General features: G+C 49.9%; 1 protein-coding gene across 15 annotated transcripts in view; it reads left to right on the top strand.

Moving 5' to 3' along the window:
* Window positions 1-21451, top strand: part of ADRB2 (adrenoceptor beta 2) — a 97088-nt gene that overhangs the window by 21268 nt on the left and 54369 nt on the right. The window contains exon 2 of one of the 15 annotated variants that reach the window (XM_034656914.1): window positions 16219-19510. The exons of 13 other annotated variants lie outside the window; for them this stretch is intronic. In XM_034656914.1, the coding sequence (XP_034512805.1) occupies window positions 16219-16271 (53 nt within the window). In that variant the 3' untranslated portion in view covers window positions 16272-19510. Of the gene's footprint in view, window positions 1-1129; window positions 3588-16218; window positions 19511-21451 lie in introns of those variants that run through there. One more of the 15 variants, XM_019798510.2, reaches the window with a different exon arrangement.

Raw genomic sequence — 21451 nt, 5'->3', positions numbered from 1 at the left:
TCTCTCCATCCCGGGCCAAAGCTACACTCAGCTAACTCGGCCTGCATAAACATGTGGAAACTGACATAATTTAAAGGAATTGCCTGCCCCCCAATGTTTTCCCATGTCTTTCATCCAGTTTTCACCCACTTTCTTTTTTCGGCAATTGTACATTTCCGCAAGTTTTGAGTAATTAATATCTTTCATCTAAAATAACTACTATGGTTCAAAGTCAGAAAGAGCCCATAGAAATCACTGATGATGCTGTTCTCTATGTGGTTCTGCGGAGTGTGGCCGAATGGCTCACCGGTACATTTTATAGACTAGAAGGACCTGTATTTCTTATGTCTAATAGACACTTTGAGATAGAGTGATAAACTACACAGCCACTCTGGCTGGGTATGTTTCACCAAACAGATACATCAGGTCAGCCAACATTTACTGATGCCTGCTGCACTCCAGGCATGGTGCTAGAGCCTTGAGATCTAAAGATATCTAAGCTCGGTTCCCGGGTAAAAAGGCTCTTGCCATTTCATAGTGAAATGCACATGCTTACCCGTGTACACACACACACACACACACACACACACACACACACACACACTTGCTATGCTGTCTCAGGCCGTTTCTGCCATGCTTCTAGCTTCCTCATAGTAGTGATTCCCCAGCTAGGGGGTTTGGGCTGTGTCCAACCAGGAAAACGGAAACCACTTTAGGTCTTTCAACCAGAGAAATTCCATATAAAGAACTGGGGGCGCAGGTGAGAGAAGAGCCGAGAAGCCAAGCAGGGACGGTAAGGAACCAGAGGTTAGCAACAGCAGGAGGAGGCGTCTGGGAGGGACACGGGAGAAGGTGATGTCACAAGATCCCAGAAGCCAGGGGATTATCTGGCAGGAGCTGGATGATTTGAGAGAGCACATGAAGCCCCTGCGGGAAATGCCCCAGGAGGCAGAGAGAGAGGAGACACAAGCAGTTTACCCCCGACCCTTGACCAGCTTTGCGTTGCACACTCCCACTAGCTACACGGCGGCCTCTAGGTCCCCATGATGAGAAGCAGAGCAGGGGAAGCATGAGGAAAGGAGCAGAGGGCAGGCAGGGGCTAACTGGCACTCCGAGTGACCTTGGGCAAATCCTTTGCTCTCACTTTTAGTTTCCTTGTTGGTAATTTGAGAAGAAGACTGCCTCGCACGTTTGTGGCAAGACTTACACGAAATAAAATCTGCGAAAGCCCTTTACAAGCTTCAAAAGGCACGTATCCTTTTATTATTGGCTTTCATTCAAAGTATTTGGGACTTTGGGCTCTGGGGAAAAAGAAGTGGGGTGGTGTTCAGGTGTCGCCAGGAACTTTGCGATGACTGGCTGATTGCCTGAGTGAAGGGAAGTGGCTCTGCATTTTACCACTTGTTCCTTCATTGTGTCACTCTGGCCCATCAGCCTTTTCGAAAGCCACGGGCTGACTTTGAATAAACTGGCACATAACTGAAAGGATGTCAGAGCACGTTCTCAGTTCTATTTGGGGATCTGTCTGTGGTTTTGCAACAAAAAGTGACAAATAAAGAGAACTCTAGAAATTACTCCAAGACCATTGCCCCACCCGTTTCGTTTGACAGAGGACCAGAGAGAAGACAGGGTTGGCACATGGTCCCACGCCAAATTCTTGGCAGAGAGCGCGGCGAACAGCCCCGGAGGAGACTCACCCCCTTCTCCAGCCCTTCTCCTTGGGCCTTCGGGTTCCAGTCAGCCCCGTACAGCAGCTCCTACAGCAACGTTTCCTTGCTCTTTTCCGTGATCCTTCTTTTCCACGAGCTTCCTTTCTTCCCTGTTAGTCTTAAGCCTCTTCTTCCTAATCGTCTTTGACAACGCATTCTCACGCAGCTCTTCCACTCTGCTGACAGACATCGGAAGCGGAGAGCTAAGCCATAGCTATTTTAAGTGGAGAGTGTAAACTCTTCTAAATCACTCAATTCCCCTTTAACATCAGGAGTGAGCAAGCATCATCACAAACTCTTGGGAGACCATTTTTCTGCCAACCTCAGGTGAAAATGAAAAGATGCAATCTCTCCTTTCCGCCGGCGGAAAGCACAGGTCATGGCCCGAGCTTTGGATTAACTGCCAGGCCACCGCAACCAGGCTCATGAGAACAGGAGTACTTCCACCAACAGCACGAGGCAGTCTGGCCCTCTCGGCCAGAACGGAGCCGTCTTCCATATCTCTCAGTGCCAGGTGCATTCGGTGAGTGCAGGATAGAGCTCAAGGGTGCGTTCCTGACTTGTCAAATGAAGAGATTGTGCCTTGATTGTACGTTCCCTTCTAGCGCTGACATTTAAGAAATCAGTATCCTTCCACCAAAGAAGGCCTATTATGGTCACAGAGGCACTAAGATTGTAATAATCCCCTGAGTGACTCATGGAATTCCCAATGGCCCACTGTGAATTGACATTTTTCTGGTGCAGAGTCTGTGGTATCTTAAAATGTCAGAGCTGGAAGCGCCTCTGTCATCCTCTACCGTGAGTACATTGAAGAGTCTGGGACCTGAGGCTTGCAAGTATCCATTTACTGATTTCTTCCATAGACATTGATGGTGCCCTGCTGGGTGCCAAGCACTGTGCTAGGTCCTAGGTTAGAGTCATAGAGAAGAGAAGAGATCTGCCCACACATAGGCTTGTGGGACAAGATGCAGGATAAAAAGGAAACTAAAAAAATGCGCAAGGTAATTATAATTTGTAACAATTGCTTGAAAGGTAATAAAAAAGGTAATGGCTTGATTCACTTGATTCAATGGATATTGAATAACTTGGGGCAGAGGAGGGTGACTATTTGCAATAGTGGCTCTTAAGGTGAGATCTGAAGCTTAAGAAGAAACCAACTGTGGAAACCAGGGTGTAAAAAAAAGTAATAGGCAGAGGGAATGACATGTACAAAGGCCCTGGGGCAGGAAAGCTTTTGGTATAGCCAAGATGTAGAAAGGCAGCAAGCCAATGGGAATGTAACAAGGGAAAGTAGTTTGAACGGTGGCTAGAGGACTTGGCTGAAACCGGATTGGCTTCATAGGCCCTCATAAGGAATTTGGGTTTTATTCTAAGAATGGGAAGCCACTAAAAACTCTTAAGTAGTTAAATGGCACGTTCTGGTTTGCACTCCTTAAAGACCCCTCTGATTGCAGGAAGGAGAATGGATTGTAGGAGAAGAAATGAGACTATTGAAATCATTCAGACCAAAAAACAAAAAAATGATAGACAAAATTGGTAACAATGGGAGTGTTAAGAAGTGGAAGGATACCTCTAACATAGAGCCTCCAAGACTTGTTGATTACTTAGCTATGTAAACTGAGGATCGGAGGGATGGAAAAGACTCCCAGACTTTTGAGCAACTGGATGAACGGATGTGTCATTACAGGTGTGGTAACAAACACTGAGCGTGGGTAGGATTAGAGAGATCTATTTATTGTAAAGGGAAACTGGGGTCCCAGGGGACACAAGGTTGGGGAGCATACAGGTATGAGGATGGCATAAAAATCGCAATATTAAGGGCACCTGGGTGGCTTAGCTGGTTAAGCGTCTGCCTTTGGTTCAGATCATGATTTCAGGGTCCTGGGATCGAGCCCCAAGTAGGGATCCCTGCTCAGCAGGGAGTCTTCTTCTCCCTGTCTCTCTCTGCCCCTCTCCTCCCCACTCATCCTCTCTCTCACTTGAGCACTCTCTCTCTAGTAAATACAATCTTCAAAATAAGAAAAAAAAAAGAATTGTAATATTAGCAAATATCATCTATGCCTTAAAAGAAAGTGAGACTGTGACTCACTTTACAGCGGTGGTATTCGGTGTGTGTGATTTCGGGCCCCAAAGGACATTTGGCAATGTCCTGAGACTCTTTTAGTTGTCATGACTCTTGGTGGGGGTGGCAGGGTTTCTGGCATCTAGTGGATAGAGGCCAGGGATGCTGCTAGACGTCCTTCGATGTACAAAGCAGCCCATATAGCAAAGACTTTTCTGGCCCCACATGTCAACAGTGCTGAGTTGGAGAACTCTATAGGTTACTTTTTGGGATTTATACAAATGAATCACGCCCAGAGAGCAGTGTCTTGGAAGGGGTCCCTCTTGATGAAATGCTAGGAAGGAGCCCGGACTTGCTTCTGTGGCAGAGGCCGATAGCAGCTAGTGAGTAGGAGGCTAGCAGTTCCCCTGTGGTGGGGCTGGGACCCCAAGAGAGGCCTCTGAGCCTGTGGGGCCTTGGTAAGAACAGAACATTGACTGGATCTGACCAGACAGTACTGAGTCTGGTGGGAGGCCCGGCGGAGTCAGTGAGAACTCACTCACTGAGCAAGAGAACCGATGGGGCTATGTCTGGGGGGACTCAGGGGTTTCCAGAGGAAGGGAAAGAGGCTGGGGATTAAAGGGGCAGGAGGGTAGGAAGCAAGTACCAGTTTCCAAACTAGAGATCCCCTAGAGTCTGCCGGTTCTCCTGACTGCCTGCACAGTAAAATCCCCTGGAGAGATTTTAAAGGTACTAATATCTAGGCTCCACCCCCAAAGACAGTTATTAAATAGTTTGGCTGAGCGCCCCAGCACTGGAATTTTAAAGCTCCCCCAGGTACTCTGGGTTGAGAACCACCGAGCTCATCCAAGCTTTGCACACCGCTGCCTCCAGAGCCAGGCAAGTAAAAGATACAAGGGTTTGGAGGCCCCACCTCTGTGGGCAGCAGTACTCAGCTGTAGCCCACTGTCGCCCTGCAAAGAGATCTGGGCTCTGTGTCGCCAAATCTTCCCATTTCCTTGTCATTGTTGTTTTGTAATCCTTTCAAGAAGCCTAAAATCCAGAATTTATTTTTTAATGTTAGCTCCAAACATCTTAAAATCCCATGCCAAACAAAACATGTGTGCGGAGTGCGTTGGACCCTTGGGCTGTCATTTAGCAACCTCTGATCCAGTCCAGTGGTTTTCACACTTCATTTAGCCACAGGGGTTTTTCTCCAAACAGGCTGTTTTGTGGAACTGATAGAGATTAAATAAGTCTAAGCGGAGCTTTGTGGGGAACGGAGCAGAGGCACAGCTCGCCTCTCCTCCCAGCCCCGGGGCAGCTCTTGTGGTTTCGCTCCTGAAGACGTTCTTGGGGTTCTGGGGAATCTTCCCGGCCCCTTTACCAGGTGAGGAGATGGAGCCCCTTCAGAATAGAGTCCCGGAGCAGAGCCAGCCCCACGGGGCCATGTGGAGAAGTGGGTCCGTGTGTGTGCGTGTGTGTGTACACAGGCACGCACTGCGGGGGTGTTTAAAGTTGTCACAGTGACAAAGCAGACACTACAGGCATTTAGTGGCTGGGCACCAGGAATGTTAAACTTCCGGTAATGTCTAGGACTTTTAATAAAGAAACATCCCACGCAAAATGCCAACAGCTTCCCCACTGGGAACACCAGATGAGGAATCGGAGACCCGGAGAGGAGACACTGGCTGGCCAGATCGTGGCAAGTGCACGCTAGAAGCTTGGCCCCTGCCCACAGGCTTGGGGACTTCATCTGTACCCGTCAGGAAAGGTCACTGGCTGGGGCCAGGTTGGCCCTACTCCACAACACAGGGGAGAGAGGGACAGTTTACAGATTCAAGCCAGGTAGCCTGCCAGGTGGGACAGCTACTCCATAAAACACTCAGCCCCAGATTCTGAGACGTGAGTCTGGGAAAGGAGATGGGGGCTTCTGGGTGTCCTCAGCCCAGGCTGGAGGCCAGCCGTCGCCCCTCGGGGGAGGCAGATCCAAGGATCAGAGGTGCCGGGAAACGCAGACGTAGGACGCTCACACAGGTTTGTTGGCTCCATTGGTCATTTAATCCCTGGGCCCAAATATGCCAGGTTCAAAAATAGGATGTGGAAGCAGGAGGGGAAAGGAGGGTGTTCCCCAGCACTCCAAGGAAAACCAAGCCAAAGGAGAGCTCATCTGCCTATTTTTGCCGTCACAATGCCACACGGTGCACAGCGTCCTGCTTACAGAATTTCTGTCTCCAGGGGCGCCTGCGTGGCTCAGTTGGTTAAGTGTCTGACTCTCTTTTCAGCTCTGGTCATGGTCTCAGGGTCCTGGGATCCAGCCTGCCCAGGGCTCCCTGCTCAGCAGGGAGTCTGCTTATCTCCCTCTCCCTCTGCCCTTCCCCAGCTCCCACTCGCTTGAGCTTAAGCTCGCTCTCTCTCTCTAAAATAAATAAATCATTTAAAAAAAAAAAAAGAGGGGCGCCTGCGTGGCTCAGCCATTAGGCATCTGCCTTTGGCTCAGGTCATGATCCCAGGGTCTCGGGACTGAGCCCCGCATCGGGCTCCCTGCTCAGCAGGAAGCCTGCTTCTCCCTCTCACACTCCCCTTGCTTGTATTCCCTCTTGCTGTCTCTCTCTGTCAAATAAATAAATAAAGTCTCCAAAAAATAATTAAAAAGAAAAAGAATCACCATCTCCATAACTGGCAGACAAGGACTACATTATCCACATTTTACAGGCAAAGGGACGGAGCCTCAGAGTGGGGCTTATAAGGCCCCTTCTTTTTAAAGATCTGATTTTGTTTGTTTATGCTTATGCTAATCGTCCTTAGGAGGAAAGTCAAGGAGGGAGTCCTATTTGAGGTTTGGGGTTCAGGCCAGCAGTTCTCAGACTGTGGTGGGCACCAGAATCATGGGGAACTTGGGGAAAACACAGCAGGCCCTACCCTACATCGAGGAGCCCGGGTGCCCGCCCTCTGTCCTGGCACTCTCCGTGATTCCGACGCGCACTCGCCCACACCCAGCCAGCCTAACCCAGCTCAGCAAGAAGAGTCCACTGTCCATGAACTTGGGTGTCACAGAACATCACATTTCTACATAACTTTCCAAATGCTTCTTCTCTCAGCTGGTAATGGAGACCAAGCACCATCCGGTGCTGTGCTAGTTAGCCGGCACTGGGGGTGGGGGTCTGATTTGTAGCATGCCCATTTCCATGGTGGGAATATTCCTACTGCGGCCGGTTTCAAGCTACCGACATGGCATCACTGAACAGTTGAGGCAAAGATGCTCGCAAGCGGCACTTGGGAGACCGTGTGAGCCAGCCCCAGCCGCCATCTCCTGTGTCCCATCTCCAAAGCCTGGGATCTTTCCCCTAAAAGCTCCAGAGCTAGGTCATGACACAGGCTCCTGGGGGAAACGAGGAATGTGTGTGCCATGACAACATTATTTTCAGGGGAAGACTATCGATTACCATGATTCTTAAAGAGTAAGAGACAGGACTTTGAACCACAGCTTTGTGACGATGGGTTGTGTGACCTGAATATGTCACCAGCCTCTCCAGGCCTCAGAGTCACCGTATCTAACCTACAACTGGTAACACAGTCCTCAAGGGAAACCGTAACAGCTGAGGGATAGACCGCGTGTAAATGATGCAGGCTTGTCCTCAGCATCTGGTCCTACTCAGTCACGTCTGTGTTTTCTGTTTCGAGCCCCCCCTTGCATTTTAGACCTGGGAAGGACCTCACCACGCTTCCCATCCAGAGGCCTTGCTGGGGAATCCGGGACTCAAGTGGGACAATTACTCTGCTCAGCAAACTACAGCCACTTGGCATGGAAGCCATCCTGTGTCCCTGCCTCCTACCTTAAAGGGCTGGGACATCTGTCGCTAGACGAGCCTTCCCATCCCCAGAGTACACACAGTTGGGAGCCACCCAGAAGCCAAACGGGGGAAATGCTGCACGTCGGCATCGCAGTGATCTCACACAGCGGCTCTCTGCGTGCGGGTTCTGACAGAGGAGGGATCCAGAGGCATTTCCCTTAAGCAGCCTGGGCTTTGGACTCGGGCTGGCCTCGCAGAAGGCCGCTTTCACCTTTTCTGCCACAGATGACGGAAACATTGAAGCTATGGATTGTCTCTGCATCCTCTTCCCTTCACACCAGCTAACGTGTTTTTCATTTCTCTTGGCGGGCTCAATTTCCCACATGTTCTCCCAAGCTCTTCCTCTCAGCTCCCCAGGGCTTCCCACAACAAACCTGCATGCCTGGATGTCGAGCAGGCCCTGAGTGCGGACCGGATATGCCCCTGGCTGTGTTTATCAGCCCCAGCCCCAGCCCCAGCCCCAGCCCCAGCTCCCCGGAGCCCCAGCCCCCGGCTCCTTGGCTGGAGTGGAGCGCCCCGCCGTTCAGGTGGCCAAGCTGGCTTCCCTGCACCCTGCCCATCAGGCCTGGGGACCTGGAATGTTCCTTGCTCCAGCTCTGCCACTGACCTACAGTGTGAGGCCGGGCCAGAGACCTCTCCCTCCATGCCTCTCAGTTCCTCATCTCTGAAAATAAGTCATAATACCTTTGTTCCATAAGGAGCATTTTGCTTCCTTCTGCGGTCCCTTTATCTGGGGCTTCCCGTTTAATCCCATGCAAACTACGCTGCCCCTTCATCAGAGGGAGGAGGCTGGGCTGTGACATCAATTCTGTGGCTCTGTCCCACTGTGTGGGACCTGCTTCAGAGCCCTGACCTCCCATCCTCATGCCCCACCGCCCCTCTCTTCCTATGGAAGTCGCTTTGCCGCCTGAGAGCCCTGGGTGTGGCCTGGCACCACACACAGCTTGCCTGTGAGCCTCACTGAGCCACCCAAGGGTGAGGGGAAGACACTCACTCTTTAAACACTCCCTCTAAATCCTGCTGGGAAGAGGCACTGCGAATTTTCCTGCTCTTCTCTGTTTGCCCCTCCCCCCATCTGTACACCTGTGTCCTGCCACCAAGCACTACTTTTGGACGGGGAATGTATCCAGTGTTTTTTCTTTCTTTCTTTCCAGTTTTTTCTGACAGAAGGGTCAGGCAGATCATAAAGTATCTATGGAATCCATTGGTCCCACAGACAGCTTGTGGACCACAGACAGAACTTGCTTGGCCCATTTCACTGTTGCCAGGAAAGTAAAGATGATGGCATTTAGAATCCAGACAACAGTTCATTAGGTGATGGAATTTTCTAGCATATTCTAGAATGCTCCCAACCCTCTCCCTGCCTTTTCCACCAACCAAAGTCTTCCCTGATCTCTTGAATTGGAGTGAATTTCTCATTCTGAAATGCAAACCCCCACCTTAACAACTCAGTGGCCATGCCTCTATTTACCACTTCATCATTCTCTATGCCGCTTCTCTGGTTCTTTTGGCAGATCGTAAAGTCTTTCAGAATAAAGGCCTTTTCTTAAACACACTTCTGCCGTCACCCAATACCTAATAATAACAATTAATAATAAAAATAGCAGCTCCTATTTATCAAGTACTCACTCTGTGTCAGAGACTCTTCAAACAATAAATACCCTCTTTAATCTTGCGTCAGACATTGAGATACGGAGCTCTTGTCATTTAAATAACTTTCCAAGTGTTATATAGAAGTGAGAGAAGGAGATGGGATTTCCAGCCTCAGTTTGTCTTATCTCCTAATTCCCGAGCTGCTGTTCCAGCTCTTTTGATTTCCTTCCAAGCACAGTGGCTGGGAGAACAGGCCCTCCACGAGGGAATTCCACTTTTCCCTTACTAAGAATCCGTGCTGTCCAAACAGAAAGAACACTTGCAAGGTCATTTCGCCCATGAGAGACTAAAGCCAAAGAGGGGAAAGTGAGTCCATGTTGGTGGCCTGGCCAGTTGGTGGCACAGCACAAAAGGCCAGTCCCGCGTCATTTCGCCCCTGCCTGCAACCTCTCAACCTCTCACTTTAGTGAAGAGTTGCTCGGTCCTGGAGGTTAGGCAGGAAGAGGGTGTGGGCCTGAATGTATGGCATGCTTCAGGGTCACGCTGTATAGGACACCAGGGACGCCCCCGTTTCCCTGAAGCTTTACTTTCCTAAAGAGTTGTGCGTAGATCAAATGTTTAACTTCTCATTCCGGTAAATCAGCCTCAGGTGGTGAGTCAGTTTGGCTCATTGCTGGGAGTCTGTGCCATGGCTTTGTCTTTGCGCTGGCTGTCAGTCCCGTAAGTCTACGGACTTTAAGACACAGGACATGATACGTACACACACACACAGTGCACATTATAGAGCCCATATACATACAGTAACAATAGGCATATATGCCTCTCTAAGTATGCACGTATGTGTATTTTATGCATACGTAAAACCAAATGAAATTTTTTTCTTTCATTGTAGTCTGTGTTCCTTGGTTACCGTTTAGTCCGTTATGGACATTCCGTACCAGAGAATTCTTTGTAATGGGGGCTGCCCTGTGCATTGGAGAATATTCAGAGGCCTCTCTGGCCTCTACCCTCTCGATGCCAGTAGTACCTTCCTGCCCACCACTGTGACAACCAGAAAGGTTTCCAGACATTGCATAATGTCCCCTGGAGGAAAATGTCCCCCCAGTTGAGAACCATGATTTATCCTCATGTCTCCCTTAGCCCTCTGGTTGGCAAGGGGATGCTCACTGGTGAAGGGAACAAATACCCACAAGTCCAGCTGGGATCTATACCGTAAGGACGGCTCTGACCTCAGAGTTGAAACTATGCTTGTGGCTTCCACATATGGGCTGCTTCCTCTGCGCCGGACAGGAGCTAAGAGATTTAGATCACTCACACCTCACGAGAACCCATGGGGCAAGCATCATTGTTTCCGTGTTCCAGAGGAGAAAACGGAGGCTCATTGGGGCTTGTCTAAAAAGTGTCCCAACTAACAAGGGGCAGAGAGAATGTGCTCTTCAGCTTCATGTGAGCATTTCTGATTCCAGTAGGCCAGTTCACACTAGGTGTGTGTGGTAATCTCCCAGGCACACGGGGCAGAAATAGAGGTTGAGAGCCACTGCTCTGGCTCCGCCCCTCACTGGTTGGCTGTCCTAGAATCACCGAATACAAGCATTAGAAGAGACCATCAGGATAATCTAACATTAATCTGATCACCACACAAAGAAACATGTGGTACAACCATAGTGAGGGCTCTGTTGGAAAGGCACATACCATGGGAGAAGAGACCTGGCCCGGGCTCCAGAGACACCTTAAGGACCAGTGGATAGAGAAAGCAGACACTCTGACCCGGGTTGGCTCTGCAGAGGGATTTCTTAGGGTTGGTGAAAACCCGGAAAGGAACACAGGATATAGGGACTTGGAAATCCTCAAGGGGTCGACTGTGGTGAGGAGTGACGGTCATAAAATCACAGAACACCATCCAATCCCATCCCTCATCGCGTAGAGGAAGAAACAGACCCAGAGGAGTCACTTGTTCCAGGACCCACAACTAGGGCATGGCAGAAGTGGCATGAGAACTTGGATAGCCTGCCCCTAGAGCAGGATTTCCGGCGGCCATGCCACCACCTCCATGTTCCCCAGCCTTGACTGACCCTCCCTTCCCTCTGGAAGGAATCCCCCCACTCTTAGCGCTTCCCACTTTGTCCCAGAGAGTAGTGAAAATGCTATCCTCAGTCCATGTGCACCCTGAATGCGGAGCACGGGACCCTGCCATAAGAACTGGCAGACCCCCACCCAAAGAGGGGAGTCCAAGCTTGGGCTTAAGTACCGGAGCAGCAACCAGGAACCCCGAAATAACCTCATGACCGTAGAGGCAGAAGTTACAACATAGTCTACAGACAGGATCTGACTCACAGTTGTGTTTTGTTTGGCCACACGATGTTCTCAGATGTTTCTGAAATGTATGGCCACCCCTCGAAAATCGGATTTCATATAAACATTCAGGTCTCTAGCCCACAGTCCTGCATGAGAACGATTACCCAGAGCTGCTGCCTAGCCCTCCTCGATTTCCCCAAGTGCCCACCCGCCCACCCTGCTGCCTGCAGCACAGCGGACCGACCTGCTGTGGGGCCTGCCTCCCCCCTCCACCCCGCTGCCCCACAAGAACCCTTTAAAGATCTGCCGGCGGTGACCTTAGAGTGGGCCCTAGAGTCTTCTGTCTGCAAGCCGGCCAATGCCAGTTCCTTCCGCTGTGACTCGTCTGATTCAAACTCCAGCCTCCTCCTACCTGTCCTGCCACCCGCTTCCTGGCCTCACTCCCTTAGGTCCATGTCGTTCTTAAAGGAATGCATTCAGAAGTCAGAGCAATGCTCCCTGCAGGGGCTGGTGGGGGCGGACCTGGGCAGGAGCATTAAAGAAAGTTCTTTATAGGACACACCCTTAGTTTTCAGCCTGGCAACCTGACCATCAAGCACAATGTCAACCCAAATTGAAAGAGGCCTCATGACATACAAAACTGATTCTCTCTTCTGACTCTAGCTACACAGAATAAACCCCTGGGGGAAGACATCAGATCATTTCCTGAGACTCTGTGCAGGCAAACCTGGAACAATGTGGGAGGAATGACAAGCATCTTGAAACATTTTTTCATTTAGAAGTATAAACAGTGAGAAGAGTCTAAGGAAAATACTTGTAAAAGCCCTTGTAAAATGACAATGCTCTAACTGGCTGTTTGAGGTGACTGCTGGTTCTCTCCGCTCCCAGAATGAACCCAGGTAGACGCCGTCTTTTGCCCTCTGAGGTTAAAGCCACATGGGTAGGATACAAGACAATAAATGGGGTTATCCGAAAAAGCCCTGGCCTGTGAATCAGCTGCCCTGGGGACTTCCCTGTCATCTGCTTCTGACTACCCCGAGCTCTTAGGTAGGACACTTAAACCCACTAGGCCTCAGGTGCCTGGATGAGTGAGAGTGTCAAATTCCATTGGAGATTCCACAAACCAGGACAGTGCGTCCAAAACGTCCACTTGGGGGGCACCTGAGTGGCTCAGTCGGTTAAGCGTCTGCCTTCAGCTCAGGTCACAATCCCAGGATCCTAGGGTCCAGGATGGAGCCCCGCGGCGGGCTCCCTGCTCAGTAGGGGTCCTGCTTCTCCCTCTCCCTCTGCTTCTCCCCCTGCTTGTGCTCTCCCCACCCCCTCGGTCAAATAAATAAATAAAATCTCTTTTAAAAAATGTCCACTTGTGTTCAGCATCTTCCAGCCTTTTCTCCAGCTTGGGCCCCCAGAACCACTGCTCATTTATGTAACTCTCCTTTTAAAATTGTCTTCAATTCTGGTCATATTTTTTTTTTTTTTTAGTTTAGCCTCATCCCCAAAACATTTACAAGACCACAGATTTAATGTGTTAATTATGATTTTGGTACATATGAAAGTAAGTACTTCTAGGATTAAAATGTTAAACGGTCTTTCTCCACATACCACCTCAAATCATCCTGTTTGCTTACAACTTGGGGCTCACGTGTGGGTTTCAGGAAGCCTCCGAATACCCTAAAACCGGACATTAAGCTGTGTGTGGGAGAGGGGGATTTTTGTGGGGCAAAATTATATAAATTTGCCGTGATTCTCAAGGGTCCCCCTGTTCCATACAAACGCTGAGAACCACTGCCTCCAGATGCTGCCAGATCTTTCTGGAGAAGGCCTGGGGCAAAAGGACTGCACTTTCTAAATTGCCTGCCTGGGGCGCTTTTCGGTGAAATTTCCTCCCATCCTCCTTTCTAAATGTCTTCTAATTGACTAAAGAAGTACCTTGAGGTCACTTGGTGGGGTGGGGGTGGGACGGGCTTCTCTGGGACCTGACCAAGCCTGGGAACTTGACAGGGCACAGCCTGGTGCTGGCTCCCTCGACATCCCGGCACAGGAGTCTCGGAAGTGCTAGAAGGACAGCACCCTGAGGAAAGAAGAAGGGCTTTGCTTAGAGTGATTTCGTAAACACTTGGCAAACTTCCCCAGCACCAGAACCCCACGAACGCAGCTTAAGCAGATCATCACTTTCTCTGGGGAAGACTCAGAAACTCAGCTCTGTGGTTGCAAGGAAAGGGGCAAGAATTATAAAAGCTCTCCCCCCGAGGGGGACTCCCTGCTATTTCTCCACCTGCTTGTTCTGAGGCTTGTTGAATCTCCATATGTCTGACCTGAATTCTTAAGTGGCTTGGATGGTCTCTGGCTATCACACCACGGGAAAAGACCCACGGCTTTCTCGGGCCCTGGAAGTGAGGGCGGCTACTTCATAATTGAGAACATGCCAGAGCCCATTGCATGGTCAGCCCTGACCCTAACTGAACAGGGGGCTTCCCCAGAGAACGGGTAGTGGACATGCAATAAACATGGAAGGAATGAGTGACAGGTACTGCTCAGAGCAGTTCGGTGTGCCACAGTCAAGGATGGACAAGGCAATCAAGGGAGACTTCACAGAAGAGGTGAACTCCTTGAACAAGGCCTTGGGTCAGGTGTAATTGTGACAGCAGAGTTGTCCATACAATGATGTGGTTACACACAGCGGCTCTGGAGTCTGGTGTCTGATTGGGTTTGAATTCTGACACTTTCATGTGCTTAGGGTGCCCTTGTGCAAATTTCCTAACCCCTCTAAGCCTGAGTGCTCTCACCAACAAAATAAGGATCAGGACTGTGCGTGAGCCTCAGAGGAGAGAACCACACAGCGCCCTTGGCACGGAGCCTGAGCGCGCGTTCCCTGGTAATCCTCATCTGCGCCAGTGTGGGGGAGGACGGTGGCCGGACCGTTCCGCAGCCGGGACTTGAGGGAGTGGAGCACGGAGGGAGCAGCTGGTTTGCCTGTGATTTCCAAAGCACTGCCAGCACCCTGAGCTACTCTCTCCGCTGAAGCTCGCAATCCCGCCAGCAGACCTGGAGAAGGAAAGGTCCCCCCTCACGCGTCTCAGCAGGCTCTGTTCTGATTGGCTGCGCGCCTCGTGGTCCAGCTCCGCACGTCCTCCTCTGACAGTGGCGCCTTTGGGGGTGGGACAGAGCTTCCAGGGTCCAGCCACAGGTGTTCCTGCGTCCACAGATGCTGATCCTTCTCGGGGCTGCTGCGTCGTCCTGGGAGAGAGCGAAACAAGAAGAGGCCCAGCGGCCCCAGTGTGGATCCACATCAAAGAAGGAGTCAGGATGCAGGAGGAGCCACGGATATGGCCAGAGGCTCTTCGTGAACTTTTGCTCCTGGGCAGGTCAGCTAGGCCTGAACGTCTCCGGGGCATGCGTCCCTTGATGTCTGGTGGGCCCTGTGCGTTCTTCACGTGTTTTGATCCTGTCCTGTGATTCAGACTCAGCTGCTTTCTATTTTCTTCATGGCACTGATATTACCTCCCGGCATCGAATACCGTTATCTCTTAGATCAGGACGGTGCCTGCCTGCAGTAAGCGTTCAGGAAGGAGTTGCCAAAAGTTGGAAGAACGCAGGAATGAGGGTCCACAGTGCCTGGCACGTAATAGATGTCCCATCAACAGATGTCACACGGTGAGACATGGCTAAGGAATGGAGAGGCAAAGAATTTGTTCGGGGAAGCCTCCCTAGAGGTGGCTTTTGAGTTCGACCTTAAAAGACAGAGTGGAATTCCACAAGGAGGGCTGAGCAGCGGAGCATTCCAGACAGAAGGGACAAGCATCTCTACACAGACAGCACTGGGAACGTTTGGGAAATTAGGAACAGTTCCGTTTGGCTGGAGGGCAGAAATGTAACGAGGATTACAGAAAGCTATGCCTAGAGAAATTTCCCCCAACCTCATAGAGCGTCTCAAAGGCCATGCCAAAGAAGGAGAGCCTGCCTCCACCAGGCAGTGGACAGCCAGTATAAGAAGGGGGTGATGGGATCTAACCAATGCTTTAGGAAGATTAATATGGCAATGTCTGAAAGAGTGGATTTGAGGTGGGAGGAAGACAGAAAGCAACGGTCTGAAATCAGAAATGTGGGGAACATATGAACAGAATTCGATGTACGGTATTGGATGTTGAATGAAAACAATGATCAGGGAAAGGGAGAGTCAGTGATGAAGTCTGAGTGCCCCGCCTGGCTCATGAAAGGGAGGGATAACCACTGTGGCCTGAGCTGAGAAATCAGGAGGAATGGAAGGGCCTAGGAGTCTGGAAAGGAGACTAAAGCAAAGTCCACTCTGATCTGTTACACACATTGCTCGTTTGGTGAATGCCTGCAGACACGCAAGCAGCAAAATCCCTCTGGCTGTTGGAAACAGAGATTAAAACTCCAAATGTATGGAAAAGGGTTGGAGAAATTTTGAGGGTTACCTTCCCCAAAGTTCTCTCCAGGAACAGTCTATCCACACCTTGGAATCAGCGTAATTTCTAGAGTTGGGAAAATCTGACTTCTAATCCTGGCTCTGCTTCTTACATGTGTGACCTTGGACAAATCTCTGAACTCACATGAGCCTCTACTTTCCATCTATAAAACGGGAATGATAATAAATCAACCTCACAGGGCTTTAGTGGGAAGCAAATAGTATACATTCAGGAAGTCCCTAGCATCGTGTCTACCAGCAGTGGGATACTCATGCTACATCAACAATTACCAATATTCTTTCATTATTTTAATTCAGACAGAGGTTGCAGATACAAATGTCCACAGGTGCTCAACTGGAAAGAGAAATGAATTAAGCCGAAAAGGAAAAGTGTCTCTCTATCTTCTGCAGATTCCCACCACATGGGAATGGCCATCTCGGTTGCCAGATGGGCAAGTTTTCAAGAGAAGTCAGAAATCTAAACTTTGGGAGGCTGAAATTTCCCATTTAAAAATTTAAATTTAAATTACAAAGCAATGTGTGGCATCCCACACTGCATGGATGAAACAAAACATGCCTAGGGGCTTGGTGCAGCCCAACGGCCACCATTTGTACGATCTGAATTACAACAGACTTCCAGCTTGACCCTGAGATCCTGCCTGCCTCTTTGGAAGATAGAGGTGCCACGTCTTCCTCCTCCTGAGATATTGGGCACCCACCTCTCCCACATGTGAAATCAACAGGCTTGCAGAGGATGGCTCAATCCTGCCCAGCTCTACACTTCTGAACTCTTGAGTACCTGACAATATGGCGTCTGGCCTTGACGGTGTTGAGGAGATGAGTCCTGGGAGGGGTCCATGGCTGGGCCAGCTGCCAGGGAGGCCAGGCCTGCCCGCAGGGCTGCTGTGGGCAGAACCCTGTGGTTATTTACCTACGATAGAAAAAGACAAGCTGGAGAGGTGGTAAGTCTGGCTGGAGAGAGGTAGAAAAGCAGGCTACCTGACCTGACTAGTTAAACCACTTTGCTAAGAACTACAACTGAACTGAGTCTGAATCTGATTCCGTGTGTGTACGCATGCAGGCCTGCCCTCACTGGGGAGGTTCTGAAAAGACAGAGGAGAACAGGCCTGAGAGTATATCTGCTTCATCTGTTTGCTTTTCTCAAGTTTGTTCCTGTGTGAATGGACCTCCCTAATCCCTATACTCACAGATGAGGAAATATTAGCCATAGCTGCATTTCCAGAAGACTTCATAGCACCTCCTCCCTGGCACCCTTGGCACCCTTGGCCTCCAGGTCCCAGGGTCCCAGGGTTAGAATCTGTAGCCAGGTCTTCAGGTACTTGAATGGAAATGTAGAGAATCCTATAGGCCAGTCTGAGTAGCAAGAGACATCAGCAAGCTCAGACCCTCTTGCGAAGGGATAGCTGGCCATACCAGAGATCTGATCTGATTTGAAGAAGGGGCAGGTCAATGCATGCCCAGCAGGGATAGAGGGATAGAGGGCACCCTGCCGTTGTCCCAGCAGACCGAGGAAGGACGCTGGGAAGGCAGGATCACTTTCAGCGAGGTACTCGTTAGCCCAAGTGAAGATTTGGTTTCCTCTGCTTTGCTGGGATATTTGACTTTAGTCAATGATGACTTTCTACCCCTGAGCAGATGTACCCTGTAACTCAATGACCCATGACATTTTAGAAAATGAGATTCGCTATCTTTCCTAGCAGCAGAATGCTTTCTTTAAATGACATCTAAACCCCAATAAATATATTTTTGAATGAGTGATTTACATGTTCCTTAGTCAGACTGAATCTTTGTTCTTTAGTGGCAAAGACGTAATTATTTTCAAAATCTCAGAAGCGGCTGCAGAAATCTGAGGCCTCTTTGGAGCACAGTGGCCAAACCACCGACAAAGGCCACTCTTCCTGGGACTTCAGGATCCTGAGTGATCAGGGCTCGTCGCCTTGTCTTTCACAAAGTGAAACAAAGCCCCAAGGCTGCTGCCATCGTGCTTCACAAAGTGAGGTCAACACAACAGAAAGGCATTGCAGCGGTTCCCAGCATCTTCCTGATGAAGTTGGACTGGGAGGGAACAGCATCGTGTGTTGGAGACAGAAAGGGTGACGCAGAAAACAGTCAGGGCCCTGTGCTCCAGGTTAGGCTCTGGAGAGTTTGGGTTCTAGTCTTTGGAGAGTTAGCTCTCACTGTGTGCCAGTGGAGAAGTCCCTTCTTGCCTGCACCCTCAAATCCCCCGTCCGTGGGCATCACTTCCCCTGGGGTCTGGGCTGGACCTGCTGCTCCGTGTGTTTGGAACAGAATGTTTCAGGGTCACAAAACAGTACAGGGACGCTCAGTGAGCCACAGAATGGACCCAGACCCATCCATACACCAAAATGTACATATGATACTAAGTTCTGTGGGGTGCTTTCAGAACAAGCGATGCAAATGAACTCGTGGAAGGTTTCCAGAGGGTTCCATGAGGGGCAGAAGAGCAGCAAATGAGGCCACAGCACAGGAGCTCTGGAGTCAGACCTAGCCTTCAGTCCTAACTGTATCAATGACCCGCTGCGTGATCCTGGGCAAGCCACTTAGCCTCTTGCTCCTGCCATCTATAAAATGGGAACAGCATGGTATCTTCCTGGAAGGGCTGCTGGTTTACAGTATGAGGTCACACAGGGCGGAAGGCATGATGGCACCCGCACCTGGATTCAGATCCCTCCTCTTCCACGAATAAACAGAGTGACTGTAAAGGTCAGTGTTCTGATTTGTCAAACAGAAATAATGATTAAATCAGACAATGCTTGTAAGACACTTTTGTTAGCACTGTGCTTGGAATATGGTAAACACCCAGAAAAAAAATGGTATGACCAGCTGTAAAAGAAATTGAGGGGATAGTGGCAGCTGTAGGTGGACAGAGGAAGGTTGGATGACACACTGGAGAAGGACTGGCTGCCATGCTGACCACGCCCTGCTTTCCGGGTAACCACCCAAGTGGTTCTTCCTCTTTCTGGGCGGCCGTCCCTCCATCTGTCCGAGGACGATATGGCACTCCATAACCGGATGCTAAGAGTCTCTGGTTTTATGGTGTACTCTTAGCTTCCCACGTCAGCCCCACAGAGGGGTCTGGGAGTCAGTGTCCAGGGGCCCAGCTCAAATGCCTTTAGGATCTGACACACATCAGGCATGAGTAAAGTGAACCCTCTTGAGTTGTGTTATTTTCAAAACAATCACAAAGTTGACCTTGAAAGCATGAAGGAATATTCTTTACATCCACCAAGAAACATGCTCACTCCCATTTTTCTGGAGCTGCTGATGCTGTCTCAAATTTGGAGAGACTAGAGGCAAGGGGGTTCCTGTAGTAAGTGGGACACCTGGGCCCTGTCTAAAGGTGGCCTCTGCTCTTCAGGAACAGTCAATTGTTGCCAAACAGAATGAAGGGTCAGGGCTACTAGATCTTCCAGATTTTCAAGGAAAGCCAGAAATCAGCTTTTGTGTGTATGTGAAATCTTCTGATCATGAGGTTTGCACATGACTCAAAATCTCTAAAAAATAATACTTCTGGGGGCGCCTGGGTGGCGTAGTCATTAAGCGTCTGCTTTCAGCTCAGGGAATGATCCCGGCATTCTGGGATCGAGCCCCACATCAGGCTCCTCCGCTAGGAGCCTGCTTCTTTCCACTCCCCCTACTTGTGTTCCCTCTCTCGCTGGCTGTCTCTGTCAAATAAATAAATAAAATCTTAAAAAAATAATAATAATACTTCTGCAATCTGCACATGAAGCTCATGGATGGTATTTTGCAATCTCAGGTGTAATCCATTCCTACAACATACCAGCAGGTGTTGGCTGCTGTGACCCAGTGCTCCCCATCTCCATTCCCCCAGTGGGACGCAAGTTCACTCTCCATGGAATGCTTCGTATCTACATTTGATAGAACCTGAGATGAGTGTCTGACCCAAAAGCAGCTCTCCATGACCATTGTTTTCGGACTTCAGGATCCATGAAAATCACTTGGGAATAAAACCACCCAAGGAGTTTGGGTACATTCCATCCCTAGGTGCCACCCATAGAAATTCTGATTCACCAGATCTGAGGTGGGCCTCAGGAATCTGGCCAGAGGCTTCCTAGGCCTCCCGTTGAGAAACTGGTCTCAGGTGGAGCCAGGGGCTGGTGAAATGGATGGTTGCAGGAGTCTTGGCTGACATCGGTGCTTGGTACTAGGAGGGTGGCCGGCTAAGCCAATTGAAGCACCTGAAGGGACCCAGACTGAGGAGGGTTACTTGCCCCTTCCAGAGAGCATGGAAGGAGACACACAATATTCATTTACCAGAGGTTTATTTTAAGAATTCACAGAAAAGTAAAGAAGTTAAGAAATCACTGGAGCCAGAATATTGTTCACTAGACAGTTTTCCACGCTGAGTGACTGGATTACCCATGTGTCCATAAGCTGTGGACATCTGTCACTGTCTCCTCTGACTATGAGCACTGTTCAGTGCCTTCGCCCTATCTTGCTGCTCCCCGAGAGACAAGGTCTGACAGGTTCAGTGAGTCCCCAGCCTGTAGGTTAGAGCATTCACACCACAGCTGCCAAGTAGCCCGTAGATGGTAGTCTCTGGGTCAAGCTACCATTCTGAATTATATCACCTGTGGCCAGTGTGTCAAGGTGTGTGGTCGCTAAGCATGCCAACCTATGTGTCAGGGTCCTCCCGGAAAAAGGAAGGCTGGGGGCCAGTAGGCTCCTTGTCTGGTCTAGCCGCTATGACAATGGAGGTGAAGAAAGTAACCAAAATAGCCAAAGACACAGAGACGCCCCCAGGAGCGCTCTGCCCTGGCTGGTGGCAGGTACGACACCCTAAGATCTGACTGACCTGTCCCGTGAGGGTCCAGGCTCTGGAGTCACACTGCCTGGGCTCTTATTCCAGCTCCACCGTTCTCCGGCTGTGTGAACTTGGGCCAGTTATTCAACCTCTCTGAACTTGGGTTTTCCAGGTTCTCAATAAGAATGATTATAACAATGCCTCACAAAAGGGTTGTGAATGTTCAATGAAATCCTGGGTGGAAAGCCTTTAGCACAGAGGCTGGCATAGAGCAAAAAATAATATTTAGTTTAAAAGAAAAAAAAAAAGAAGAAGAAACCTACAGAGAGTTTCCCTTCTCAGAAAACGTCCTCAGGGAAGAACAGAACAACATTGCAGGAGGAAACTGGAGTTCTGGAGAAACATGTGTTGTTATTGTTATTCTCCTAGGATAGAAGAGAGGTGTGGACCAACAGTGCTGTGGGCTGTGGTATGGAGTGGGGGTGGGGGGGTTGGAGAAAGAGCACTGTATCAGTAGGATACCTGGTTATGGGCCCTACTACACCATTTTTACAACTAACCCCAAGACCAGCCAGGAGCCAGGCCATTCCTGGGCCTTATGCTCTCCATCTCTAAGGGGGTTCAGGCCATCTGAGCACAGAGGGCACTTCCAACTCGGAAGCCCTGGAATCCTGTCAGGATCAAGAATGTCGGAAGAAGAAACAAAGACCTAGTCAGCTAACCCTAGGTTCTAGAATGGCTGTT

This window comes from Ailuropoda melanoleuca, chromosome 3, assembly GCF_002007445.2.
Source record: "Ailuropoda melanoleuca isolate Jingjing chromosome 3, ASM200744v2, whole genome shotgun sequence".
Classification (NCBI taxonomy): Eukaryota; Metazoa; Chordata; class Mammalia; order Carnivora; family Ursidae; genus Ailuropoda; species Ailuropoda melanoleuca.
This window is presented reverse-complemented; position numbering and strand designations above follow the sequence as displayed.